The 25,189-nt window shown below is 37.6% G+C and overlaps 1 protein-coding gene and 1 long non-coding RNA gene across 3 annotated transcripts; one reads left to right on the plus strand and one right to left on the minus strand.

Moving 5' to 3' along the window:
• The first annotated feature begins 10,951 nt into the window (after positions 1–10,951).
• Positions 10,952–16,152, plus strand: LOC140767642 (putative disease resistance RPP13-like protein 1). 2 transcript variants are annotated; one of them, XM_073107637.1, is made up of 3 exons: positions 10,952–13,232; positions 13,305–14,842; positions 15,731–16,152. In XM_073107637.1, the coding sequence occupies exons 1-3, from the start codon at positions 11,084–11,086 to the stop codon at positions 15,734–15,736; spliced, it is 3,693 nt and encodes a 1,230-aa protein (XP_072963738.1). In that variant the 5' UTR covers positions 10,952–11,083; the 3' UTR covers positions 15,737–16,152. The 2 variants fall into 2 exon arrangements, with proteins under 2 accessions (XP_072963738.1, XP_072963737.1); XM_073107636.1 differs by having other exon boundaries at positions 10,952–14,842.
• Positions 16,153–17,705: 1,553 nt separating this feature from the next.
• On the minus strand, positions 17,706–18,440 carry LOC140767496 (uncharacterized). The gene is made up of 2 exons (XR_012105583.1): positions 18,386–18,440; positions 17,706–18,076 (listed from the first exon to the last, which is right to left on the minus strand). It is a non-coding gene; the product is annotated as an uncharacterized lncRNA (long non-coding RNA).
• Between the last annotated feature and the right edge of the window lie 6,749 nt (positions 18,441–25,189).

Raw genomic sequence — 25,189 nt, forward strand, 5'->3', positions numbered from 1 at the left:
TCTCAGGTGCGTTCGAACGGGCCCAAGTGCGTTCGAACGTGGCGGCTTGATTTTCATAGGGTGCGTTCGAACAGGCAAGTACACTCCTCTGGATGTATGAATGCGCTGTGAATGTAGCAGGGTGCATTTGAACGGCCAATGACTGCATTCGAACACGCGCAGAAACAACACCCTCTGTCTGTGCAAACGCCCGCACTTGCGTTGGAATGTGCTTGTGACCGCTACTCTCTATCTGTGCAAACGCCTGCGCTCGCGTTTGAACGCACTTGTGAACGCTACTCTTTGTCTGTGCGAACGTCTGCGCTCACATTCGAACGCGCTTGTGAACGCTAGTTACTGTCTGTGCGAACGTGCTCTGAACGTAGTGTGATCGCGATGTGAACTCGAAAACTTTTCTCCTTTAATCTCGCAATTCTTTAAACCAAATACTTTCTAGACTTATATAAATGATCATATATATGTATAATATACAATTGACAACACTGAAAATCTAACAGAGGATTATTTACTTATTCTGTTATTATGCCAGAGATATAACATTAGTACTAATCAGACAGAAGATTAAGAGAAAGCATCTCCAGGTGCACGAAGCTCCCACAAATGCAGGATCTGGCAAAGGAAGAATATATGCAATCTTGCCTCTATTACTCGAGAGACTAGTTACACGGCTTGAGACATTACCACTTGACAGACTGAAACAGGAAAAGAACTAAATATGATCTCAACTAGCATACAACCCCGTCAAAGATGAGCACAGTTACAAGGCAAGAAGATTCTCAAGTTTATCCTCACAGTGCACTGACTTCCACAAGCTAACTCCTGTTTGGGCTTGAATTTAGGTAAAACAAAAGATTTTTGTAGCTTCATTCTTTTCCAATTAAGCTTGAAAAGACCAGATTATCGAACTCAAGGGTTCAAGAAATACAAGAGAGCTAATAGCTGTTACTGTACTACTTAACTAGACAAGCCCCCACGATCTTGTTGATTTATTGCAGCCTGGTTGACTCCAAAAACTTTTATCTACAGATAATAAATACATTTAAGCATAACCAAGTAAGACACTGCTCGCAACCACATTATATAAATGCTCAATAGAAAAAGATTAGAATAATAAGGTGAACATTACCAAAAGGAGAAGATAACTTGAGAGCACAATGATATCACTGCATACCACAGCGGAGAACTGCTCTTCGAAGCCATATAAGGCGTTGTGTATCTACAAATATTGTTTGAAAGTAGAAACTTCTCCCTAACTTCACACTTGTTTTATTTGCCAACAGGATAAAATACGCCACGCTTCCATGTGGAATGTCGTAGTTGCTCCTCGTTCTTGATGACCATGGGAAAATGTCTCTTTAAATTTCATCGTAATCTTACTAAAAGCTTAGGACATTGCCTTAAATTAGTTGTGATCGATCAATTTTTAAAGTATGCGACTTTTACACTAGATTTGCTATACTACATCACTAAGGAAGTAGCTAGTTTGTTTCTAAGTCATGTGGCCAACTATTAGGGAGTTCTATAAAACATCGTAAGCAATAGGGATCCTCAATTCTTAGGTCAATTTAGGATAGAGTTGTTCAAGCTCTTATGGTCAAAACTCTACTTTTCCACAAGCTGTCATCCCTAAACTTATGGCCAAACTGAAAAAATGGATACTCTTCTTGAGCAATATTTGTGGCAATTTATAAGTGCTAATTAGGGAGATTTGGTCAAATTACCTGACATTGTCCAATTCTCATACAATATGTTGTAAAGCTCTACATAAAAAAATAAAAAACTTTTTCAAAATTATCACGAGACAATAATCTTCCATACCGCATACTTTGGTGGTTAACCACATATGCAGCAGTACTTCGACATATCATCTTGCCAAGGAGTGGCATCAAAATGTAAAGATTATAAAAATCTATCTTGAGAAGGTAGCACAAAAGATAAAAAAGTGAGCAGACAAGAATCAAAAGCCTCGAGACTTCAAAGAAAGGCGACTTAGTGATAGTGAAACTCCAACATTTTAGTGATGCCATTGCTCAAATTTTTTTGCAAGGTGCATAAAGGATGTAACACCCAATAAAAAAAACTAATGCATCTGTGCTAGCCACAATCCTTACCAAATAATCCTTCATTTTCTTTTTTTTTTCTTCTCTTCGCTCCACTTGTAATCACCCACATTTTCCCCTTTCTTTTTGTTGTGCCAAACCCATCGCTAGAGCATTGTAGGTGTGAGTAGACCCCTTTTCTTGAACCATCAACGAGTCCTCTTTCTCCTCCTCGAGATAATTTCACTTGGTTGCATGTAGTCTTCCAGCTTTTTTTTTGTGGTGTTTTGGCTTTTTTAGAGAGATTGTCTTGTGACCTTGTGTTCACCCCACACCTGCTCGAAAAACTTTCCCTTAATGTCCTTGTGTCATAGGTGCCCTATCGCCGGTTTGTTAGGGTATTTGTATTGGTTTTTGTGTTATTTTCCTCTAGATGAAGCTATAGGTGCCTTTTCTTTAGAGCCCTCATGGCTTGCTTGGTTATAATAGAAATCTCCATGGTCGTTGACCATGGAGTGGATGTTCCCTTGCCGTCAACTACACCAATCAACCCTCTCGGCCTTGTGCATCCTTCCTTGACTAGTTGTTGCCAGCATAGCTAGCCTCATATGTTGTTGGTGGTGATTGTCAGTAACCACCTCCTTTATCTTCTCTTGGTTTGCCTCTCGCTAAGAGAGAGGAAGGGGGTAAGTTAAGCTTGGGTTGAGTCTTAACCTAACCCAGTTGCCTATGAGTGGGTTGTGGGCAGCACAACCCGAGTTATGCCTAGGTTGGGCCTTGGGCCCTTGGTTGTAATTAACTTCAATATATTTGGCCTAAAATGAGACTCTTGCATGGGAGACCAGATTTGACACAAGATGAAGGGCACGAAAAAAATATTGGGTTCTTCAAATTCAACGTGCGATCATCAAGCCATCAATGGAGCCAACATATTATTTTGGGCCTAAGACTAGACCAAGTGGATTTATTTGTTATCTTTCATCCCAAGTCGCTATGTATAGTTGTGACCATATTAGATCAATGCATTAAATATTAATTATCAAGAATTATAATCTACTCACAATAATTGTTATAAGTCAACTTTATTTTTGCATAGCAGTGAATTAGGGGTACCTATAATTGGTCCTAGTGGCACCTAAGACCGGCAATACTAATATCATTGTTATTTGGATTATAAATAGAAGAGTTTATAGTATATCCACCTAATCTCATAAGACATTGGCGCTTATTTATGTTTTAGTTCTATATAGGTATTATTCTTATGTATGGTTACTTTCATAACTTTGGTAAATTCACCACTGTACGAGAAAGATCTTAGAGCATGAGGTTTAGATAATTGAGGAGTGCATGCAACTGCAAGTTAGGCAAATGAATCCTTCATAGTCTAGGAGTAGTAAGGACACTATAGTTATAATATATTTTATGGATTTGTGGTACTCAAGTCATGCATGTACATATGCTTATTTAATATTCAACATAACTACATTTTATTGTTTCATTTTGCATGATAACATTTTGTTACTTCATTTATAATAGCTACAATGATCATTTACTCGCTCAGTCTAGACTCGGGGCAGAGCATATATCTAATATCAATATTTATATCGGCCAAAAGTCGCTAGGTCCGTGTGGCTAACATCGTGTACGCTAGTTTGAGCTAATGTGAATACTATCAAATATTTAGATTAGACACTTATTGATCTTAAATTATAACTAAGAAATAGATTTCTTTTCCTTTCTCTTTTTTTTGCATATTCCCCTTGAAAAAAGAAAACCTAATTTTCTTTTTATAATACTTCATATGGGCCCCACTTCAATCTACTAATAGGAAATCTATAACAGGACTTGACTAAGTCCTATATGGAACGAGCCAAAACCCAACAATTTTCTCTATTTGTTACACTTTAAATATCGAGGAAAAACTACTAGTTTTCATATTGTTGAGTTTTGAGGAAGGAGCGAGGTAATAACTCTATCTCGGACGTCGGCTTGTGCGAGTCATTCTGAAAGAACATGTTGGGTGTGCATTTCCACAAAGCATACAAACAAAAGACGACAAGGGGGAGCGAGGCTTCCTAAAGATAGGTAGAAGTAGAGCTAGCTATTCTCTTTGTTCTACACTTCCAGTTGTAAGGAAGAAGAGGGAACATAGTTTCTAGAATGGCAGTGAGATTGGTAGTTGGTGGATGGTTTGCGTCGAGCATCAATAGTAACCTGATGACTTCCCTCATATCCTATGTTAAAGGGACCAATCCAAGAGGCAGCTTGGCCTTCAGGCAGAACTGAAAAGGCTACATAAGGCTTTTCCTAGGATCCCTTGTATTCTTATATCTAATAGATATGAAAGGAATGATTAAGATCCGATAACATGGAAAACTTGGGTGGCCAGTTTCCCTCTTGAGCCTTCCTATGGAAACTTTTCTCGAATAGTGTCCCAACCCATGAATACCTCTATGGACTGAGATGTGGGCCTAATGATAACTGTGAGATGTGTGGCTTGTTCCCTGAAACAGGGACGCATCAATTTTACATGTGTCATTTTGCACTTGAGGTTTGGGCTTGTCTGGCTGAGCTGATCAAGACAGAAAGGTACAAGGCTTGGTCATTGAACCGGAATGGATCACACACAGGTGGAATATGGACCCGAGGACTAATAGTATGATTAAGGCTACTATCACGGCCACGATTTGGGGAAATTTGAAAGGAACAAAATTTCAGAATTTTCCAAGATAAAAATCAAGGGCAAAAGTGGTGGTAAGGAGGGCACTTGTGCTAGATCAAGAATATATGAAGAAGCCTGACGGTGTGAGTCGACCGAAAAACATTACCATAAAGGTGCGATGGGAACCTCCTCCTTTGGGTTGGGTGAAAATTATTGATGGGTCCTTCAAAGAGAGAGAATATTAGGAAGGTGTCTGGTTCACCATCAGAGATGAAAAAGGTGAATTCCTACAGGCAACGGTAGTTCTGACGATTAGAGATTCAGCTAACTATTATGAGGCTTGGGCCATGCAGGCGGGCCTGAGAAAAGCCTATGGAAAGTGGGATAGCTGGTTGTGGAGTCTGATGCTGTTACCTTGATAAGAATATTCAGAGGGGAGGACAGTGGCCCATGGCAGTTAAAAGGGATAATCCAAAATTGTTACTCAGTTTTGTCATCATTTAGAAAGATTAAATTCCTTCATACATATAGAGAATGATTGGTTATCTATGTTAGGGAGGAAATCTGCTACAAAATCTGTTTGGGGTAGGACTAATAAGCTGCCCCTGGAGCTAGACTACATTTTTGTTTCAGATAGGATGGACATTGAATGGGTCCACAGCCTTGGATGGCCTAGCTGTGGGAAAAATAAGAGCGTGATGTAACCATTAGCTGAGATATCAGCTCATTTTAAATAAAAAAAAAAACATGGAAAGCTTGTAAGGACTTATGTTGCATTATTTGTTTGGATTCTTCCTCATCTATATTTAGATTTAGTTCTTTTACATTCTTTTGCATTATTTGTTTGAAGGTTTTAACCAAGAAATATGATTTCATGACAAAAATCCAAATGACCACCAACTCCTAATGTTGAATATGGGATGTCAGGGAAATCTGGCCCATTGGCCCATCAGACCTTGCGTGGGCCAATAGTTCCTGGCTCCTAGAGCTAGCTTGTTGTCAAGCAATTCTCATGTCTTACTCATGGTTATCATTGGCATCATGTTTTGGCTTATATGGAAGCACCGTAACAGTAACAATATTGTATACAACTCGTTCCGTGAACCTCCTATGATAGTGTAAGAAAGAATGTTCGTCCTTATATAAGAATGTTATGAGATCTTAGCTCCACTGAACACTGGGCCTTCTACCCCTTCTAGGCTCATCCGCTGGGAACCCCCTCTATCTGGTTTTCTCAAACTAAACATCGATGTCTCTTTTTCGGGTCCCAACAAATCTAATAGGGCAAGCTTCATGCTGCGCACCTCACTTGGTTCCCCAATTAGCGCGGCAATCGGTATAGCGTTTATCTCCACTTTGGCTATTGAAGCAATCGGCCACTGGGAGGCCCTCCTTTATATCCGTCAATGGGGATCTCCCACCTAATTATCGAAATCAACTCTTTATTGTTCATGAATATTTTGAAGGGTCAACATTCGGTTCCTTTGACCACTACTGCGATCATTGATGACTGTTTATATTTGTTATCTTCTTTTTCTTTTTCATTCATCAACCATATATAGTTAACCAATCAGCTGACTAACTCACAAATTATGGTAGAAATATGGTTCTTAGTTGCACTTGGGAGGGCTAATTAATCCACTTCTTTTCTCAAGAAAAAAAAGGATATAAAGTGTTAGGTGGAGATTGTGCTGGTCGGCCGGTGCACTTGACTATGTTAGGAGAAAGTGCTAGAAAATTCAAGAGAAGATTGATCTTTTGATACTAAACACAAGATGAAGTGGATAAAAACTTTAAACTTTTCTTACTTCACTTACTTGGCATAAAATAAAATCACACACACACACACACATACAAACATATATATATAGTAGTAGTTTACATGATTCTTAGTTATACTATATAACTCTTTGATTTCTAACTTCTAAAGAACTGAAAAGATTGCTATAATTCAAAGGCATAGAGAAGGCTAAGAATCATCTCAAAACCAAAGAACCAATGTTAAATTATTTTTGAATTCTACACTAGCCAATTAATCTAATTGACTAGTCATATGGGCTAACTTAATATTTCAACATTCTCCTCTTAAACTAGACCATTTTCATGTCGAGTTTTTTCTTCAATTTGGTGAAAGTATCCATCTTGGGAGCTTTGGTGAATATGTCTGCTAATTGATTTTTAGTATTGCAATACTTAATCTCGATTTCATCATCTTTGACCAAATCTCGAATGGAATGATATTTAACTTGAATATGTTTACTTCTACCGTAGAAGATTGAGTTCTTTGTAAGTGCAATTTTTAATTTGTTATTATAAAATATATTTGTGCCTTTTTATTATAGAGGATCGAATGCCTCGACGACTATAACAACAGTTGTAGATAGGGATGAAAACGGATCAGATACAGATCGGATAGTGCTTAACCCATATCTATATTCATAATTTGTATTCAGATATGGATATTGGGCGGATATTAAAATTTAAAACCATATCATAATTAAATGGATACGGATAAAATAGTTTTCGAATAAAAGATTGGATTTTAAACGGATGTGGATTGAATTTTAAACGAATTATAACCTTTCTTTTGGAGACAATTAACACAAAATATTAAGAGTTAAAAAAATTCGCATGTCAAATACATGTAAATTTAGCAAAACCGATCTCTATAGATCATATAGAGCACATTATTAGTAATAATATCAATATTTATTATTTAAATAACTACAAATTGTAAATTATTCAAAAAATACATGGGTAAATGGATATCCGATATCCATATCTGTATTCGAAAAATTATTCAACCCGTATCCTTATCCGTATTGAGTTGTTTACCTGTATTCAAATCCATATTTGAGATTTTTTTCAAAAATTTTATCTATATCTGAATTCGTATCAGGGTAGGATGTAAATTTTTCCGAATTCGATCCTAAACGGGTTGGATAATAGGTTGGGTCGGAGTTAATCTGACCCGTTTTCACCTCTAGGTGTAGATGATTATTATAAAGGCTGAGGGGATCTATATGAAGAATATCACAAGATGGGGATCCAAGGAAGAACCATGCAGCTAAATTTTCTAAAGATCAAAGACAGATTGGATCTACCATGTTGAACAATTTATTACATACCAAGGAACACCGGAGACCCACAAGGTCCTATTGGCCTCTTTCTACTTAGAAAGACGGTCATCTACTGGTACCATGCGGCACAATGAGTGCGTCCATTTTAGTTTGGCGCAAATTTGTGGAAACCTAATGTGTGTAGTTTAGCACGTCATTATGAAGATTTCTAGGTAGTCCTCACTAAACTAACCCAAGACTATGGTTCGAGCCTACCAGGAGGAGTTCGAGTACGTTTACAACCGAGTCAGGGGCTAGATAGACTTAAACCTTGAAGAGCATTTCAACATTGGCTTCGGCGTGATATTCAAGTCGAGGTTAAGGCCGCATGATAGTTGACACTCCTAAAGGCATTCTCTACCACACAAATAATAAAGAAGATTCGAGAGTTCTGGATCTTAACAAAAACACATTAGACCAATGCAGACTCAAGGTCTTAACCTCAACCATGAGTAGTGTTCTCAGTACGTCGCACTCTACTGGGTCTTGATTTTAGCCGAGACTAGTAGTAGCCTCTATTAAATCAAGGGTATCCTAGCTGCCTCACTCCTTCGCAGGCTGAGGAGTGACTATCTTAGGAGCTATCATTCTACTACGATGAGCAATATGTGATGGACAGAAGTGTGCGAAGGTTTCTATCACGCCCCAATTTAGAAACATGAAGGCTGCGAATCTCTAAGATAAACCTTGAGAAAACACGAAAGCACAAATAGTAATCAAATCCTAAAATAGATTGACACAACGGAAATCCTCCACATTAAGAGTTTATGAATTAGTTCTAGTTATTTAGATTTTTTTTTTCATGTCAGATTAGTATTTGTTGAACCTTATAAATGATCTAGATATTATTTTAGTTAGATTATTTTTTTGAATTAAAATCTTTGACTTTATTTCTGTTATAATAAATTTTGCTTCCTTTGGCTTCATATCTCTTGGGAAAAATCTCATGTCTCTAAGCAGGGTGCAATAGTTCCAACAGCAATCATATTCTCTTATTTTCATTTTCGTATAGGGCTTATTTGGTTGCGGAATAAAGAAAAAGTGGAATTGGAATAAAATGAGGACTTATTATGGAATATAGAAAAATTTTATTCTAATTCTAACTTGGTGTTTGGTTGTAAAAGGAGGAATAAGTATTGGAATAAAAGTATGGGATAAAACAATTTTTGGTTGTGATAGTTGGAATAAGGGAAACCTATGATCAGATTGACCTTATTGTCTTTTCTTTGTTGAATATAAATGCATATTTGTTATTTTGTTATTTCTTTTTCTTATTTGAGAGAAAGATAAGAAATGAGTTTAAAATTAAATATAAATTATAAAATGTTTTGGTGCAAATTACCCTTGTTGTAGTTTTACTTGGTATATCTGATGATAGATATTTTTGATCTAGAATTTGAAAAAAATACTTTTTTATTATCTTAAAATGTGAAGACAATAAAAAATTCTAACTAATCATAATATTTAAATTTAAAGTTTAAATATTCAGAAAAAAGATACTAAAGTATATTTAACATTTGATGCTAAGTAATTAAACTAAAAACACTATAGTAAATATTTGATGCTAAGTAATTAAACAGATCTAATAAGTAATTAAACAATAATGTAGTAAAACAAGTGATTAAATAATAAACAGTAATTAGACAGATCAGAAACTTCAAACATTACATTAAAAAGATCAGACACTTCAAACATTTTGTCTGCCTTTTTCTTCTTCTTCTTCTTCTTCTTCAGATGGTCACCTTCGATCCTTGAGGCACCTCTTCTCCTAAGTTCTTTCACAAGAAAGAAATGGAAACAACAAATGCATTGAACTTATCTCTGCAGCCTTCTTCTCCATGTCAATATCTTCTCTCATATCTTCATTCTCTAACCTGCAAAAAGAATCATAATAATCGAATCTTTTCCATAAAGCAAGATATATCACATAGAAGATCTACAATACCCACTTGGCAGATTTATCAAAGAAAAAGAACTTCAACTGAAATCTACACCAAGAAAAGAGGGATTTTGCACCGAAATCAACAAGACCAAGCAAAGAAAGAGACAACAATAATATAAATAAACAAGAAGACACATTGAAGAATTGACCCCCCCGTTACTTCAAGTGGTAACCATTCTTATCATTTGAAGTTATTGTTCAGAAACATTAGGCATATAGAAAGTATGGTCTTGATAAAGATTTAAACAATAAGTGATTACTATTGCATTCTTCTTACAGAAGTTCAGCAGGACATCATCGCTGAAGCAGTTACTCCATCAGTGACTAGAACACAAAATGAAGCTAATGGATCTAATGTGACAGAGGAGACCTCTTTTGATGAAGCTACCAAAATGGACTCCAAAGAACTCTCATATATTATTATAAATGGTAATATTCTCTCAGTTTGAAGCTAATATCTAGATAGCCAAGCTAAATTACTAAATGAGGTCCAGTACCTGAAGTAGCTCAATATTTCCAAGCTGCACTGGAATTAGACCATCAATGCCCGGGGCCGAGGTCGGAGAGATCGTCCGAAGACCCTCTAATCCACCGGAATCCAAGCTCCCCGACGAAATCATTCGAAGAGGAGTTAAAATAGGTGACGTCCGGGGGCTCGCAAATCTAGGACGGGAACTCTCCGGTGAGATTGTTGTAGGAGTCGAATCCCACGAGATTGGAGCAGTTTCCCATCGAGTTGGGGACGGGGCCGGAGAGATCGCTGTGCGCGAGCAAGACGAACCGGGTCTTGGCCTTGTAGAGGGAGTCGACGGCGATCTCCCTGCGGCAGATGAAGGACATGGAGTGGACGGAGGAGAGGAGCTCGCCGAGGGTGGTGTTGACGGACCAAGAAGGGGCTCGATCTTGTGGCCGATAAAGGGGACGAGGGGTTCGTCGGAGGAGGAGAAGAGTGGGAGTGGGAGTGGGAGTGGGAGGCGGCTACAAGTGAAGTGAGGCTGTGGAACGAGCCAAAACCCAACAGTTTCCTCTATTTGTCACACTTAAATATCGAGGAAAAACTACTAGTTTCCCTATCATGGAGTTAGGAGGAAGGAGCAGGGCCACTCAATGGCCGCTTTATTCAACGACACTATCCTTGACGTCGGCTTGTACGAGTGGTTCTGATGAAAGAACGTATTTGCTGCGCATTTGCACAAAGCGTACAAACGGAAGACGGCAAGCCGGAACTGGGCTTCCTAAATATATGATAGAAGGAGAGCTAGCTATTCTCTTTGTTCTACTCCTCCAGTTGTAAGGAAGAAGGAGGAATAGAGCTTCTACAATGGCGACGGGATTGGTAGTCGGTGGATGGTTCGCGTCGAGCATCGTTAGTAACCTCATCACTTCCCTCATATCCTATGTTAAAGAGGACCAGTCCAAGAGGCAGCTCGGCCTTAAGGCAGAGCTGAAAAGGCTAGAGAAGGCCCTTCCCAAGATCCAAGCAGTGATGGACGTGGTCGATAGCTGCCATATCAAGGAGGAGAACCCAGAGCTGGCGCGTTGGTTGTGGCAGTTTAGAGATGCGGTTAACGAGGCAGAGGACTTCATAGATGAGATGGACTACTACCAACTGGAAGAAGAAATCAAGGGGAAGAAGAGCAAGGTGAGTCATGCTGCCTCCCGCCTCAAAACTATTTTTGAGCGTGCCGTGCGTAAGGATACCACTTTAGAAAGGTTGAAGAATATAGTTAAGGGATTAGATGAGGTTGCAGCTGATGTAGGGCATTTTGTTAATTTGGTGGACAAATTAAAGCACAAGCAACCTTCGAACACGAGTAACCGTGATACTAGTTCCCTTTTACCTGTTGAACACAAAGTGGTTGGGCGAGATGATGAGAAAGACAACTTAATAAACAAATTGCTAAGTTTCAGTTCTGCATCTGTTAGGAGGAATTTTTCCATTCTACCTATAGTTGGGGTTGGAGGGATTGGGAAGACTACTCTTGCACAATTTGTATACAACGACAAGAGAATAGAGAAGCACTTTAGGCGGAGGATATGGGTGTGTGTCTCTAATAATTTTGATGTTCTCTCACTTACAAAGAAGATTTATGAAAGTTTAAAGCTTCATCAAAATCATACCATCGATAATCTTGATTTGCTTCAACGGGAGATTTTAGAAAGTTTGAAGTCGAAAACAATTCCGCTTGTGTTGGATGATGTCTGGAATGATGATGATAGAGAAAGTTGGGGTAAGTTACTAGCACCTTTCAGTTCAGTAGAGGGTGGAAGCATGGTCTTATTAACAACACGAATGGGAAAAATTACAAAGATGATGACAGGTACCATGGAACCTATATTCTTGAGGGGTTTGAGTGAAAAAAATTACTGGGATTTCTTTAAGAACTGTGCATTTGGTGGTGAGGACCCCAAGAATTATAACAAACTGCAAGATATTGGAAAGAAAATTGTAAAAAAGTTAAAAGGGTCCCCCTTAGCTGCGAAGACTGTGGGAGGGATATTGAGGAACAATTTAGATGATGAGCACTGGGAAGATATCTTAAATAGTGAAATTTGGGAACTAGAACAAAGCCAGAATGACATAATGCCAGCTCTGAGACTAAGTTATCAGCATCTCTCTTCACACTTGAAGCCTTGCTTTAGGTTTTGTAGCATATTTCATCAAGATTATGAGTTTGATAAGGAGCAAATTATCTACATGTGGGTGGCTCTAGGTCTGGTTCGGAAGCCTATGAAAGGAAATAGACGACCAGAGGATATAGGACATGAGTACTTCGATGATCTGGTGAAAAAATCATTTTTTGATTGTAAAAAAACCCGTTATGCAAGAGAGCACTATGTTATGCATGATCTACTCCATGAGCTTGCAGAACTTGTTTCCCAGGGTGAATGCTTTAGAATTGATGAGAGCTCTGGGTCCAAAAGTATACCTACAAGTATTCGTCACTTATCAATCAGTAATTCTGTTGCTCTTCCAATACCTGAGATCATCAAACTCAAAAACTTGCGCACACTTTTGATAAATTCAGATTCCAGTGAAGAAGACATTCTTAAGGTGCTCAAAGGTCTGAAAAGCCTGTGCATATTGGTAGTGAGAAATTTTAATATCATTGATGACTGTATTAGTAGCCTAATACACCTCCGCTACTTAGCTAATCATGATATTTCTTATGTCCCTAAATCAGTGAATAAGCTTTACCACCTCCAGTTCTTGTATTATCATGGTAGTTTCTCCCCTGATTTCTCAAATTTAACAGCAGATTCAATCGGCAACCTTATTAATCTTAGAATCCTAAGTACTCCGAATACTCGGAGGGGCAAAACATCAGGTATAGGGAGACTAACCTCACTTCAGATTTTGGAAAGGTTCATTGTTGCAGTGAATGGGAATAACTTTTTGGAGTTGAAAAACTTGCGAGAGCTCCGTGAACTAGGTATTGAGAACCTCAAAAACGTATCAAGGGTTGAAGATATCTTTGAAGCCAATTTGAAGGAAAAAGAGCACATCCAAAAACTGACTTTAAAGTGGACTGAGGGATATAATAAATGTAGTCGAAGCCCTGAGGTTGATGAGCAGGTACTTGACACTGTTGAACCACATTCCAATCTCAAGAAATTGATAATAGAATATTATATGGGCCGCAGGAGTCCACATTGGATGTCTCTTCAATCTCTATCAAAGTTAGTATCTATTCAACTTGAGAATTGCGATGGATGGGAAGACCTATCACCTCTTGGACAGCTACCCTACCTTGAGTCTCTACAATTATATGGCATGCGTTCATTAAAGTCGGTTGGCAGTGCACCCGACAGGGGAACTGAGGTTTGCGTTTTCCCATCGCTGAAAGAGCTAAGAATTGAAAACATGCTGGCACTAGAAGAGTTTTATGGAGGAGCGACCCAATGGCTTCCATGTTTGAAAACTCTAGAGGTTTCTAATTGCCCCAAGTTGAGAGTGTTTCCAAATCTGCCTTGTGGCTTAAGTAAATTGTCTATTAACAATGTGAGTTGGGTTACTCTTCCACAACTGTGGCACGACCAGGGAGAGGCATCATCGTCATCATCATCTCTTTCCTCACTGGAAATCTACTCTTGTGGAGACCTCGTGTCCTTAGCCGAGGGTTTGTTACTGCATCCTCAGCTTTTTACGTCTCTCGTGAAGTTGGACATCCGGTGCTGTAGTGAGCTGACACATTTACCTATCGGAGGATTCGGGAAATTCACCTCTCTCAAGGAACTCATGGTAACGGGTTGTCCGAAACTGCGGAACAGCTCAACATCAGGAAGGTTCCTTCCTTCGTCGCTGCACTACCTTTATATATTTGATTGCTATGCACTGGATCCATTACCTAACAAAGCTCCGCAAGACCTCGACTTTCTCCCTAGAGTGATTATCGTTGGCTGTACAAACATCAAATCCCTTCCCTTGGCAGAAGTGCTTGAAAGATGGAAAGCTCTGGAACATCTGTCGATTAAGGATTGCTCACAGCTAGAATCCCTAGGGGGTCTGCAAGCACTCCCATCCCTCAAGTATTTGAAAGTGATCAAATGCCCCAGTTTAGTTGCAGATGCTTCATCATCATTGTCAACGTCGCTAGCGGAACATCCCTCTTCCTCAACTTCCTTAATATTGGACGAGATTCACATCGACGATCCCTCTCTGTTATGCACTGTGCCATTAAAAAGCATCTCCGCCCGAAATCTGCATCTTGAATGCTGTATGGGAATCCGATCCTCAGCACTAGAAGAATGGGCATTGAAGAACCGCACCTTGCTGCAAGCGCTATATATAAGAGATGTATCCTCTTGGCAGTTCCCGCTTGAAGAACTGCAAAGCCTCTGTTGTCTCCAAGTTCTAGAGGTATTCCACTGCAGAGAGCTCCAGTCACTACCAAAACTTCCATCATCGCTAAAAACACTGTGGTTGGATGACTGTCCTCCAGAGTTGGAGGAGAGGTGCCTACAAGATTCAGGTCCGGATTGGCCCAACATTCAGCACATCCCTAAGGTACAAATAGGCAAATACGATAAGGAGACATTAGCAGCTATTACTCTACAAGAACACAATCGCCGAACCCGGGTATGAGTTATTTCACCATCCCCTTAATATTTAATTCCTCGGGATATCACAATGATTTTTCTATTCGTCCTTATATTTACATTTCTCCATTGTCTTTTCTTTTTCTATATCCAATGAAACTTTCATGTGCCTTCATAGCATTCCCTGTAGTCTAGTGCACCAGGATGCCCATTCTTCTTAAATTTTTAGTTAGTTAAATTCGTATAGGCAAGATCGTAGCACGTTCTCTCTCATTAACTATTTCCCTAGTTGGTCATTTTAGATTACTGAGAAACATGTTACACATTAGATGTTTCAGTAACATCAATACTACTTGGATTTTTCTGTTTGATCAATAACCAGTTTGCAATTCAGAAATGATGTAGCAAATTTTAATTTCAAGTTCAGTAACACTAATGAGAACTTTATGAGATTCACATGCTTTTCCAAAATATAGAAACTTACTTATAGTTGATATCAATAGTTCATCCTTATTTTTGTTGAAATAAAAGTGGATTTTTATGATCCTATTCCAAAGAATTGTACAATTCCTACCGTGTTTATATGGTAGTTAAATAGTTTGGCTTGATGTCATGCTTTCATAGTTTCACTTAATACGGTTCAGAATAGTACGAAAACCATATTTGAATGACACTATAGGATAGATCCAGATCAAAAGATTTGCTTCTTTGTTTTAATTAGGTTTGAAAAACCGATATTGATTATGGCTCTATATTGAAGGTTTTAAACAAGTAGTGTGATTTCATGACAAAATCCCAAAAGACCATCAACTCATGATGCTGAAAAGACAAGTGCTAGTAGAGATAATAAAAGAATTTCAATCTCCCAACTAGAAGGGACTTGTCGAGCTTCTACATCAGATTAATACTATGTTACTTTGCTGGGCAGGAATGAAGAATGCGAACGCTCTAGAGCAGAGGAATGAAAGAAGAACCAGAAGAAATTATTCAGAAGAACCAGAAGAAATGATTCTGCTGATCTCTGGAATTTTTTTTCTTCCATCCTGATTGCTTATGTGTAGTTTTTGTTGTCTTAGTTTTGATGGTGATACTATTTTGCTTGTTTTATTTTGTTCAGTTTTATGGTGAAATGATGTGATATTGTTGTTTTGGATGTTGAATTTATTTGGTGTGGGGTTATAATGTTTATGTTTTTCCTTTAGAAAAAAAATAAACTCCAGATGTTAAACTGGAGTGACGGAAACTGTACCGATCCATTTTCATGTAGTGGTTTTGTGGAATTTTTCAAGTTAATTAATTGTAAGTCTTCTGAGAAGATCAAAGCAAGAGTGAAATGATTATTACATACTTTGTTATTCAACATCTCCGAGTGGCACATTTCAAGTTGTATTAAAGATAATACGAGTGAGAAATTTGATACAGATAGCAAAATTTAAAACTATATCCTAACTAAACGGATACGAATAATTTTCGGATAGAGGATCGGATCTTAAACGAATATTAATTAAATTTAAAATAATTATAACATTTTATTTATATAATTAACACAAAATTATTAAGAGTTTTACAACAAATAATTTTTTTGTATGCCAAATATATAAAATTACAGAAATTAATCTCTATAATTTAAAAAAATATGTGGGTAAATGGATATCCGATATCTGTATCCAAATTCGAAAAATATATTCGACCCGTATTCGAATCCGTATCCGAATTTATTTCAAAAATTCTATTCGTATCCGAATCGGATAAAAAATTTTTATCCGAATCCGATCCAAGTCAGATCGGATCGGAGTTAATCCGACCCGTTTTCACCCCTAAATCCATTCCAAGAATTCATATACATTTTTTTTTTCCTTCTTTCCGGATGACATGACATGTCGGATCCCCATGAGAGAAACCTGACACTCTTTTGCCGAAGAATTTCTTGACTTGGCATTCCTTACCTTCAGAAAATGGAACTAGCGGAAGGAGTAAGTTTTTAGATCACCATCAAGGAACGAGGAAAACAGGGTTTATTTTTAGCAAATGAAATGCTCAATTCATTACCACCAATAATAAAAGTAGTTTATTTTATTGGTAAAAGATAGGGTACCAATTGTAATTTCACTATTAAGATGTAAGACATACTATCTATCACTAAATCCAAAACCCCAATGGCACAAACCGTTGAGATCCGCAATTTAGTTTTGTAACTTTGCTGATGAAATAAACCCATGGGTACTTTAAGGTCAATGATAGCATGATATATTGGATCCTTTGTTGGAAGAAGCAGTGGAAGATATTTAATTTAACGTTCCATTGCTCTGAATTGACCTGACATGAGAGTAGTTGGAGAACAGCTATGGGAAATAAGAGAAGAGTATCGAAGGAGTCTCAAGAGAAAATGAAGTAATCTTTCCCACATGAGTTTGAGAATGCATTGGCAAGTGAATTCATTTGATTGCATCTTTCTTTTTCAGTAGGATGTCATTTTGAACTCAAACTGCCCATTGTCCTTTTATTATCTGTGCATGGCTCTTTCATTTTCATATCATCCAATTTTATTTTTATTTACTTCTTCTTTTTTTCCTTCTTCTTCTTCTTCTGGATTTGACACAAAACAATTACACAACAGCAAAAATTGGATACCCGGAGAGGAGTTTGTATCTCAAGATACTGCTTGTTAATGCCATTGAGAAACTATTGTTGCTATCTAGAGAAGTTTTGGGACTTTTGTCTGTGTTTTATGTTTAAATGCAACATTTAAATGTTCCAAACTTTCTTCTTATCATTATAACACCTATTGTGACAATAGAACAGTAAGTTTGAATCATCCCAGAACAAAGAAAGTAGCTACTTGCATGGGAGCACTTGCACCAACATTGGTTGACAGAGCTTGATTCCTCAATGGACACTCGAGGTTGTCCTTGAAATGCAAGATGTATACTGAATCCTGCCAGAAGAATGTTGCACAATCTATTATAGTTTATCACACCCAGTTTCCTAGGATTGATGCATCTACTTCTCACAGTACTTAACAGAACAAACTCGACAACTTCTTGAGATGGTATGTTTTTATTTTCGGCCCATACATGAGAAAAGTTTGATGCAGACTGTTTTTCAGCTTTTCAGTACATCCTGATACAGCCTCCAACATTTAAAAGCTTTTCAATTCAATACATCCTGATACAGCCCCCAAACATTTATAATCTTTCAGAATGTGGCAACGAAGATATCGCAGTTCTGGGAATGATGATGCTTTTTCAGTCTCCTTCGACGAGCATTGCTTGCCCTGTCAGCGTGGCAAATCATTTTGATCAGTTGACAAGAGTAAAAATATTTTGAGAAAGATAAATAGACATTGCATGATTTCTTTTTCCCAATGCCAGAATCTCAGTAAATTTGATATCAATTTTGTGATGGAGGGTTATTTACTTATTCTGTTATTATGCGAGAGATATAATGTTAGTACTAATCAGACAGAAGATTAAGAGAAAGCAACTTGTTTTCAGTAAATTTCAGGTTTCAGTGAAACTTTATTTTCATAAACCCGGCAACCAAAAAGTTAAAATATTTTTCTACCGGAGTCCGTTAAACTCACCAGTATTGGTTGTGAAATACAACAAGATCAGTTGGCACAGGCTTCCCATTACCAAAACAGATAATAAATACATTTAAGCATAACCAAGTAAGACATTGTTAGCAACTACATTATATAAATGCTGAATAGAAAAATATTAGAATAATAAGGTGAACATTACCAAAAGGAGAAGATAACTTGAGAGCACAATGATATCACGGCATTAGGCGTTGTGTATCTACAAATATGGTTTGAAAGTAGAAATTTCTCCGTAACTTCACACTTGTTTTATTTGCCAACAGGATAAAATAGGCCACGCTTCCATGTGGAATATCGTAGTTGCTCCTCGTTCTTGATGACCATGGGAAAATGTCTTTTTAAATTTCATCGTGATCTTACTAAAAGCCTAGGACATTGCCTCAAATTAGTTGTGATGGATCGATTTTAAATTATGTGACCTTTACACTAGATATGCTATACTACATCACTAAGGAAGTAGCTAGTTTGTTTCTAAGTCATGTGGCCAACTATTGGGGAGTTCTATAAAACATCGTGAGCAATAGGGATCCCCAATTCTTAGGTCAATTTAGGATAGAGTTGTTCAAGCTCTTATGGTCAAAACTTTACTTTTCCACAAATTGCCATCCCCAAACTTATGGCCAAACTGAAAGAATAGATACTCTTCTTGAGCAATATTTGTGGCATTTTATAAGTGCTAATTAGGGAGATTTGGTCAAATTACTTGACATTGTCCAATTCTCATACAACATGTTGTAAAGCTCTGCATAAAAGAAAAAAAAACTTTTTCAAAATTATCACGAGACAATAATCTTCCATACCGCATACTTTGGTGGTTGACCACAAATGCAGTAGTACTTCGACATATAATCTTGCCAAGGAGTGGCATCAAAATGTAAAAATTATAAAAATCTATCTTGAGAAGGCATCACAAAAGATAAAAAAGTGAGCAGACAAGAATCAAAAGCCTCGAGACTTCAAAGAAAGGCGACTTAGTGATAGTGAAACTCCAACATTTCAGTGATGCTATTGCTCAAATTTTTTTTGCAAGGTGCATTAAGGATGTAACACCCAATAGGAAAAACTAATGCACCTATGCTAGCCACAATCATTACCAAATTATCCTTCATTTTCTTGTTTTTCTTCTCTTCGCTCCACTTGTAATCACCCACATTTTCCCCTTTCTTCTTGTTGTGCCAAACCCATCGCTAGAGCATTGTAGGTGTGAGTAGACCCATTTTCTTGAACCATCAATGAGTCCTCTTTCTCCTCCTCGAGATAATTTCACTTGGTTGCATGTAGTCTTCCAGCTTTTTTTTTTGTTGTTGTAGTGTTTTGGCTTTTTAGATAGATTGTCTTATGACCTCGTGTTCACCCCACACCTGCTCGAAAAACTTTCCCTCAATGTCCTTTGTGTCATAAGTGCCCTATCGCTGGTTTCTTAGGGTATTTGCATTAGTTTTTGTGTTATTTTCCTCTAGATGAAGCTATAGGTGCCTTTTCTTTAGAGCCCTCATTGCTTGCTTGGTTATAATATAAATCTCCATGGTTGTTGACCATGGAGTGGATGTTCCCTTACCGTCAACTACACCAATCGACCCTCTCGGCCTTGTGCATCCTTCGTTGACTAGTTGGCAGCATAGCTAGCCTCGTATGTTGTTGTTGGTGATTGTGAGTAACCACCTCCTTATCTTCTCTTGGTTTGCCTATCGCTAAGAGAGAGGAAGGGGTAAGTTAAGCTTGGGTTTTAGTCTTAACCTAACCTAGTTGCCTATGAGTGGGTTGCGGGCAGCACAACCTGTGTTATGCCTAGGTTGGGCCTTGGGCCCTTGGTTGCAATTAACTTCAATATATTTGGCCTAAAATGAGACTCTTGCATGAGAGACCAGATTTGACACAAGATGAAGGGCACGAAAAAAAATTCAGGTCTTCAAATTCAACGTGTGATCATCAAGTCACCAATGGAGCCAACATATTATTTTGGGCCTAAGGCAAGACCAAGTGGATTTATTTGTTATCTTTCATCCTAAGTCTCTATGTATAGTTGTGACCATATTAGATCAATGCATTAAATATTAATTATCAAGAATTATAGTCTACTCACAATAATTGTTATAAGTCAACTTTATTTTTGCGTAGTAGTGAATTGGGGGTACCTATAATTGGTCCTAATGGCACCTAAGACCGGCAATACTAATATCATTGTTATTTGGATTATAAATAGAAGAGTTTATGGTGTATCCACCTAATCTCATAAGACATTGGCGCTTAGTTATGTTTTAGTTCTATATAGAAGAGTTTATGGTGTAAGGAGGTTACTTTCATAACTTTAGTAGATTCACCACTGTACGAGAAAGATCTTAGAGCTTGAGGTTTAGATAATTGAGGAGTGCATGCAACTGACAAGTCAGGCAAATAAATCCTCCGTAGTCTAGGAGTAGTATGGACACTATAGTTATAATATATTTTATGGGTTTATGGTACTCAAGTCATGCATGTACATATGCTTATTTAATATTCAAGGTAACTACATTTTATTGTTTCATTTTGCATGATAACATTTTGTTATTTCATTTATGATAGCTACAATGATCATTTACTCGCTCAGTCTAGAGACTGACTCGGGGCAGAGCACGGCCAAAAGTCGCTAGGTCCATGTGGCTAACATCGTGTATGCTAGTTTGAGCTGATGTGAATACTATTAAATATTGAGATTAGACACTTATTCATCTTAAATTATAACTAAGAAATAGATTTCTTTTCCTTTTTCTATTTTTCCCCCTGAAAAAAGAAAATCTAATTTTCTTTTTATAATGCTTCATATGGGCCCCACTTCAATCTACGAATAGGAAATCTATAACAGGACTTGGCTAAGTCTTAAATGGAACGAGCCAAAACCCAACAGTTTTCTCTATTTGTTACACTTCAAATATCGAGGAAAAACTACTAGTTTTCCTATTGTTGAGTTTTGAGGAAGGAGCAAGGCAATAACACTATCTTCGACGTCGGCTTGTGCGAGTCATTATGAAAGAACATGTTGGGTGTGCATTTCCACAAAGCATACAAACGAAAGACAGCAAGGGGGAGCGAGGCTTCCTGAAGATAGGTAGATGCAGAGCTAGCTATTCTCTTTGTTCTACACTTCCAATTGTAAGGAAGAAGAGGGAACATAGTTTCTAGAATGGCAGTGAGATTGGTAGTTGGTGGATGGTTCGCATCGAGCATCAATAGTAACCTGATGACTTCCCTCATATCCTATGTTAAAGGGACCAATCCAAGAGGCAGCTTGGCCTTCAGGCAGAATTGAAAAGGCTACAACAGGCCCTTCCTAGGATCCCTTGTATTTTTATATCTGATAGATATGATTAAGATCCAGTAACATGGAAAACTTAGGTGGCCAGTTTCCCTCTTTGAGCCTTCCTATGGAAACTTTTATAGAATAGTGTCCCAACCCATGAATACCTCTATGGACTGAGATGTGGGCCTAATGACAACTGTGAGATGTCTGGCTTGTTCCCTGAAACAGGGATGCATCTATTTTACATGTGTCATTTTGCACTAGAGGTTTGGGCTTGGTCGTCGAACCGGAATGATCGCACACAGGTGGAATATGGACTAGAGGACTAATAGTATGATTAAGGCTACTATTGTGGCCACGATTTGGGGAAATTTGAAAGGAACGAAATTTCAGAATTTTCTACGATAAGAAATCAAGGGCAAAAGTGGTGGCAAGGAGGGCACTCATGCTAGATTAAAAATATATGAAGAAGCCTGACAGTGTGAGAAAAACATTACCATAAAGGTGCGATGGTAACCTCCTCCTTTGGGCTGGGTGAAAATTATTGATGGGTCCTTCAAAGAGGGAGAATATCAGGAAGGTGTCCGGTTCACCATCAGAGATGAAAAAGGTGAACTGCTACAGGCAGCGGCAGTTCTGACGATTAGAGATTCAGCTAACTATTATGAGGTTTAGGCCATGCAGGCGGGCCTGAGAGAAGCCTATGGAAAGTGGGATGAGATAATTGTGGAGTCTGATGCTATTACCTTGATAAGAATATTCAGAGGGGAGGACAGTGGCCTATGGTAGTTAAAAGGGATAATCCAAAATTGTTACTCAGTTTTGTCATCATTTAGAAAGATTAAATTCCTTCATACATATAGAGAATGAAACATGGCAGTAGATTGGTTATCTAAGGGAGGAAATCTGCTACCAAATCTATTTGGGGTAGGACTAATAAGCTGCCCCCGGAGCTAGACTCCATTTTTGTTTCAGATAGGATGGGCATTGAATGGGTCCACAGCCTTGGATGGCCTAGCTGTTGGAAAAATAAGAGCGTGATGTAACCATTAGCTAAGATATCAGCTCATTTTCAATCAAAAAAACATGGAAAACTTGTAAGGACTTATGTTGCATTATTTGTTTGGATTCTTCCTCATCTATTTTTAGATTTAGTTCTTTTACATTCTTTTGCATTATTTGTTTGAAGGTTTTAACCAAGAAATATGATTTCATGACAAAAATCCAAATGACCACCAACTCCTAATGTTGAATATGGGATGTCAGGGAAATCTGGCCCATTGGCCCATCAGACCTTGCATGGGCCGATAGTTCTTGGCTCCTTGAGCTAGCTTGTTGTCAAGCAATTCTCACGCCTTACTCATGGCTGTCATTGGCATCATGTTTTGGCTTGTATGGATGCACCGTAACAATATTGTATACAACTCGTTCCGTGAACCTCCAATGATAGTGTAGAAAAGAATGCTCGTCCTTGCATAAGAATGTTATGAGATCTTGGCTCCACTGAACACTAGGCCTTCTACCCCTTCTAGGCTCGTCCGCTGGGAACCCCTTCTATTTGGTTTTCTCAAACTAAACATCGATGCCTCTTTTTCGAGTCCCAACAAATCCAATAGGGCAAGCTTCATGCTGCGCACCTCACTTGGTTCCCCAATTAGCGCGACAGTCGGTATTGCGTCTATCATTCCACTTTGGCTATTGAAGCAATCGGCCACTAGGAGGCCCTCCTTTACATCCGTCAATGGGGATCTCCCACCTAATTATTGAAATCAACACCTTACTGTTCATGAATATTTTGAAGGGTCAAATTCGGCTCTGTGGACCGCTACTGCGATCATTGATGACTGTTTATATTTGTTATCTTCTTTTTCTTTTTCATTCATCAACCATATATAGTTAACTAATCAGCTGACTAGCTCACAAATTATGGTAGAAATATAGTTCTTAGTTGCACTTGGGAGGGCTAATTAATCTACTTCTTTTCTCAAGAAAAAAAAGGATATAAAGTGTTAGGTGGAGATTGTGCTGGTCGGCTTGTATCCGGTGCACTTGACTATGTTAGGAGAAGGTGCTAGAAAATTCAAGAGAAGATTGATCTTTTGATACTTAACACAAGATAAAGTGGATAAAAATTTTAAACTTTTCTTACTTCACTTACTTGGCATAAAATAAAATCACACACACACATATATATAGTAGTAGTTTACATGATTCTTAGTTATACTATATAACTCTTTGATTTCTAACTTCTAAAGAACTCAAAAGATTGCTATAATTCAAAGGCATAAAGAAGGCTAAGAATCATCTCAAAACCAAAGTACCAATGTTAAATATTTTTTTAATTCTACACTAGCCAATTAATCTAATTGACTAGTCAAATGGGCTAACTTAATATTTCAACATTTTCCTCTTAAACTAGGCCATTTTCATGCTGAGCTTTTTCTTCAATTTGGTGAAAGTATCTATCTTGGGAGCTTTGGTGAATATGTCTGCTAATTGATTTTAAGTATTGCAATACTTAATCTCGATTTCATCATCTTTGACCAAATCTCGAATAAAATGATATTTAACTTGAATATGTTTGCTTCTACCATAGAAGATTGAGTTCTTTGTAAGTGCAATTTTTAATTTGTTATTATAAAATATACTTGTGCCTTTTATTATAGAGGATCCAATACCTCGGTGACCATAACAACAGTTGCAGATAGGGATGAAAACGAATCAGATACGGATCGGATAGTGCTTAACCCATATCTATATTCATATTTTGTATCCAGATACGGATTCAGATATGGATATTGGGCGGATATTAAAATTTAAAACCATATCATAACTAAATGAATACGGATCAGATAGTTTTCGAATAGAAGATTGGATTTTAAACGAATGTGGATCGAATTTTAAACGAATTATAACCTTTCTTTTGGAGACAATTAACACAAAATATTAAGAGTTAAAAAAATTCGCATGTCAAATACATATAAATTTAGCAAAACCGATCTCTATAGATCATATAGACCACATTATTAGTAACAATATCAATATTCAATATTTAAATAACTATAAATTATAAATTATTCAAAAAATACACGGGTAAATGGATATCCGATATCCATATTTGTATTCGAAAAATTATCCGACCCATATCCTTATCTGTATTGAGTTTTTACCTGTATTCAAATCCATATTTGAGATTTTTTCAAAAAATTTATTTGTATCTAAATCCGTATTAGGGTAGGAAGTAAATTATTCCGAATTCGATCCTAATCGGGTTGGATAACGGGTTGGGTCGGAGTTAATCTGACCCGTTTTCACCTCTAGCTGTAAATGATTATTATAAAGGCTGAGGAGGGGATCTATATGAACAATATCACAAGATATGGATCCAAGGAAGAACCATGCAACTAAATTTTCTAAAGATCAACTACAAATTGGATCTACCATGTTGAACAATTTATTGCATACCAAGGAACACCGGAGAACCACAAGGTCCTATTGGCCTCTTTCCA

This window comes from Typha angustifolia, chromosome 9 (assembly GCF_048772165.1).
Source record: "Typha angustifolia cultivar Huaian chromosome 9, ASM4877216v1, whole genome shotgun sequence".
Lineage (NCBI taxonomy): Eukaryota > Viridiplantae > Streptophyta > Magnoliopsida > Poales > Typhaceae > Typha > Typha angustifolia.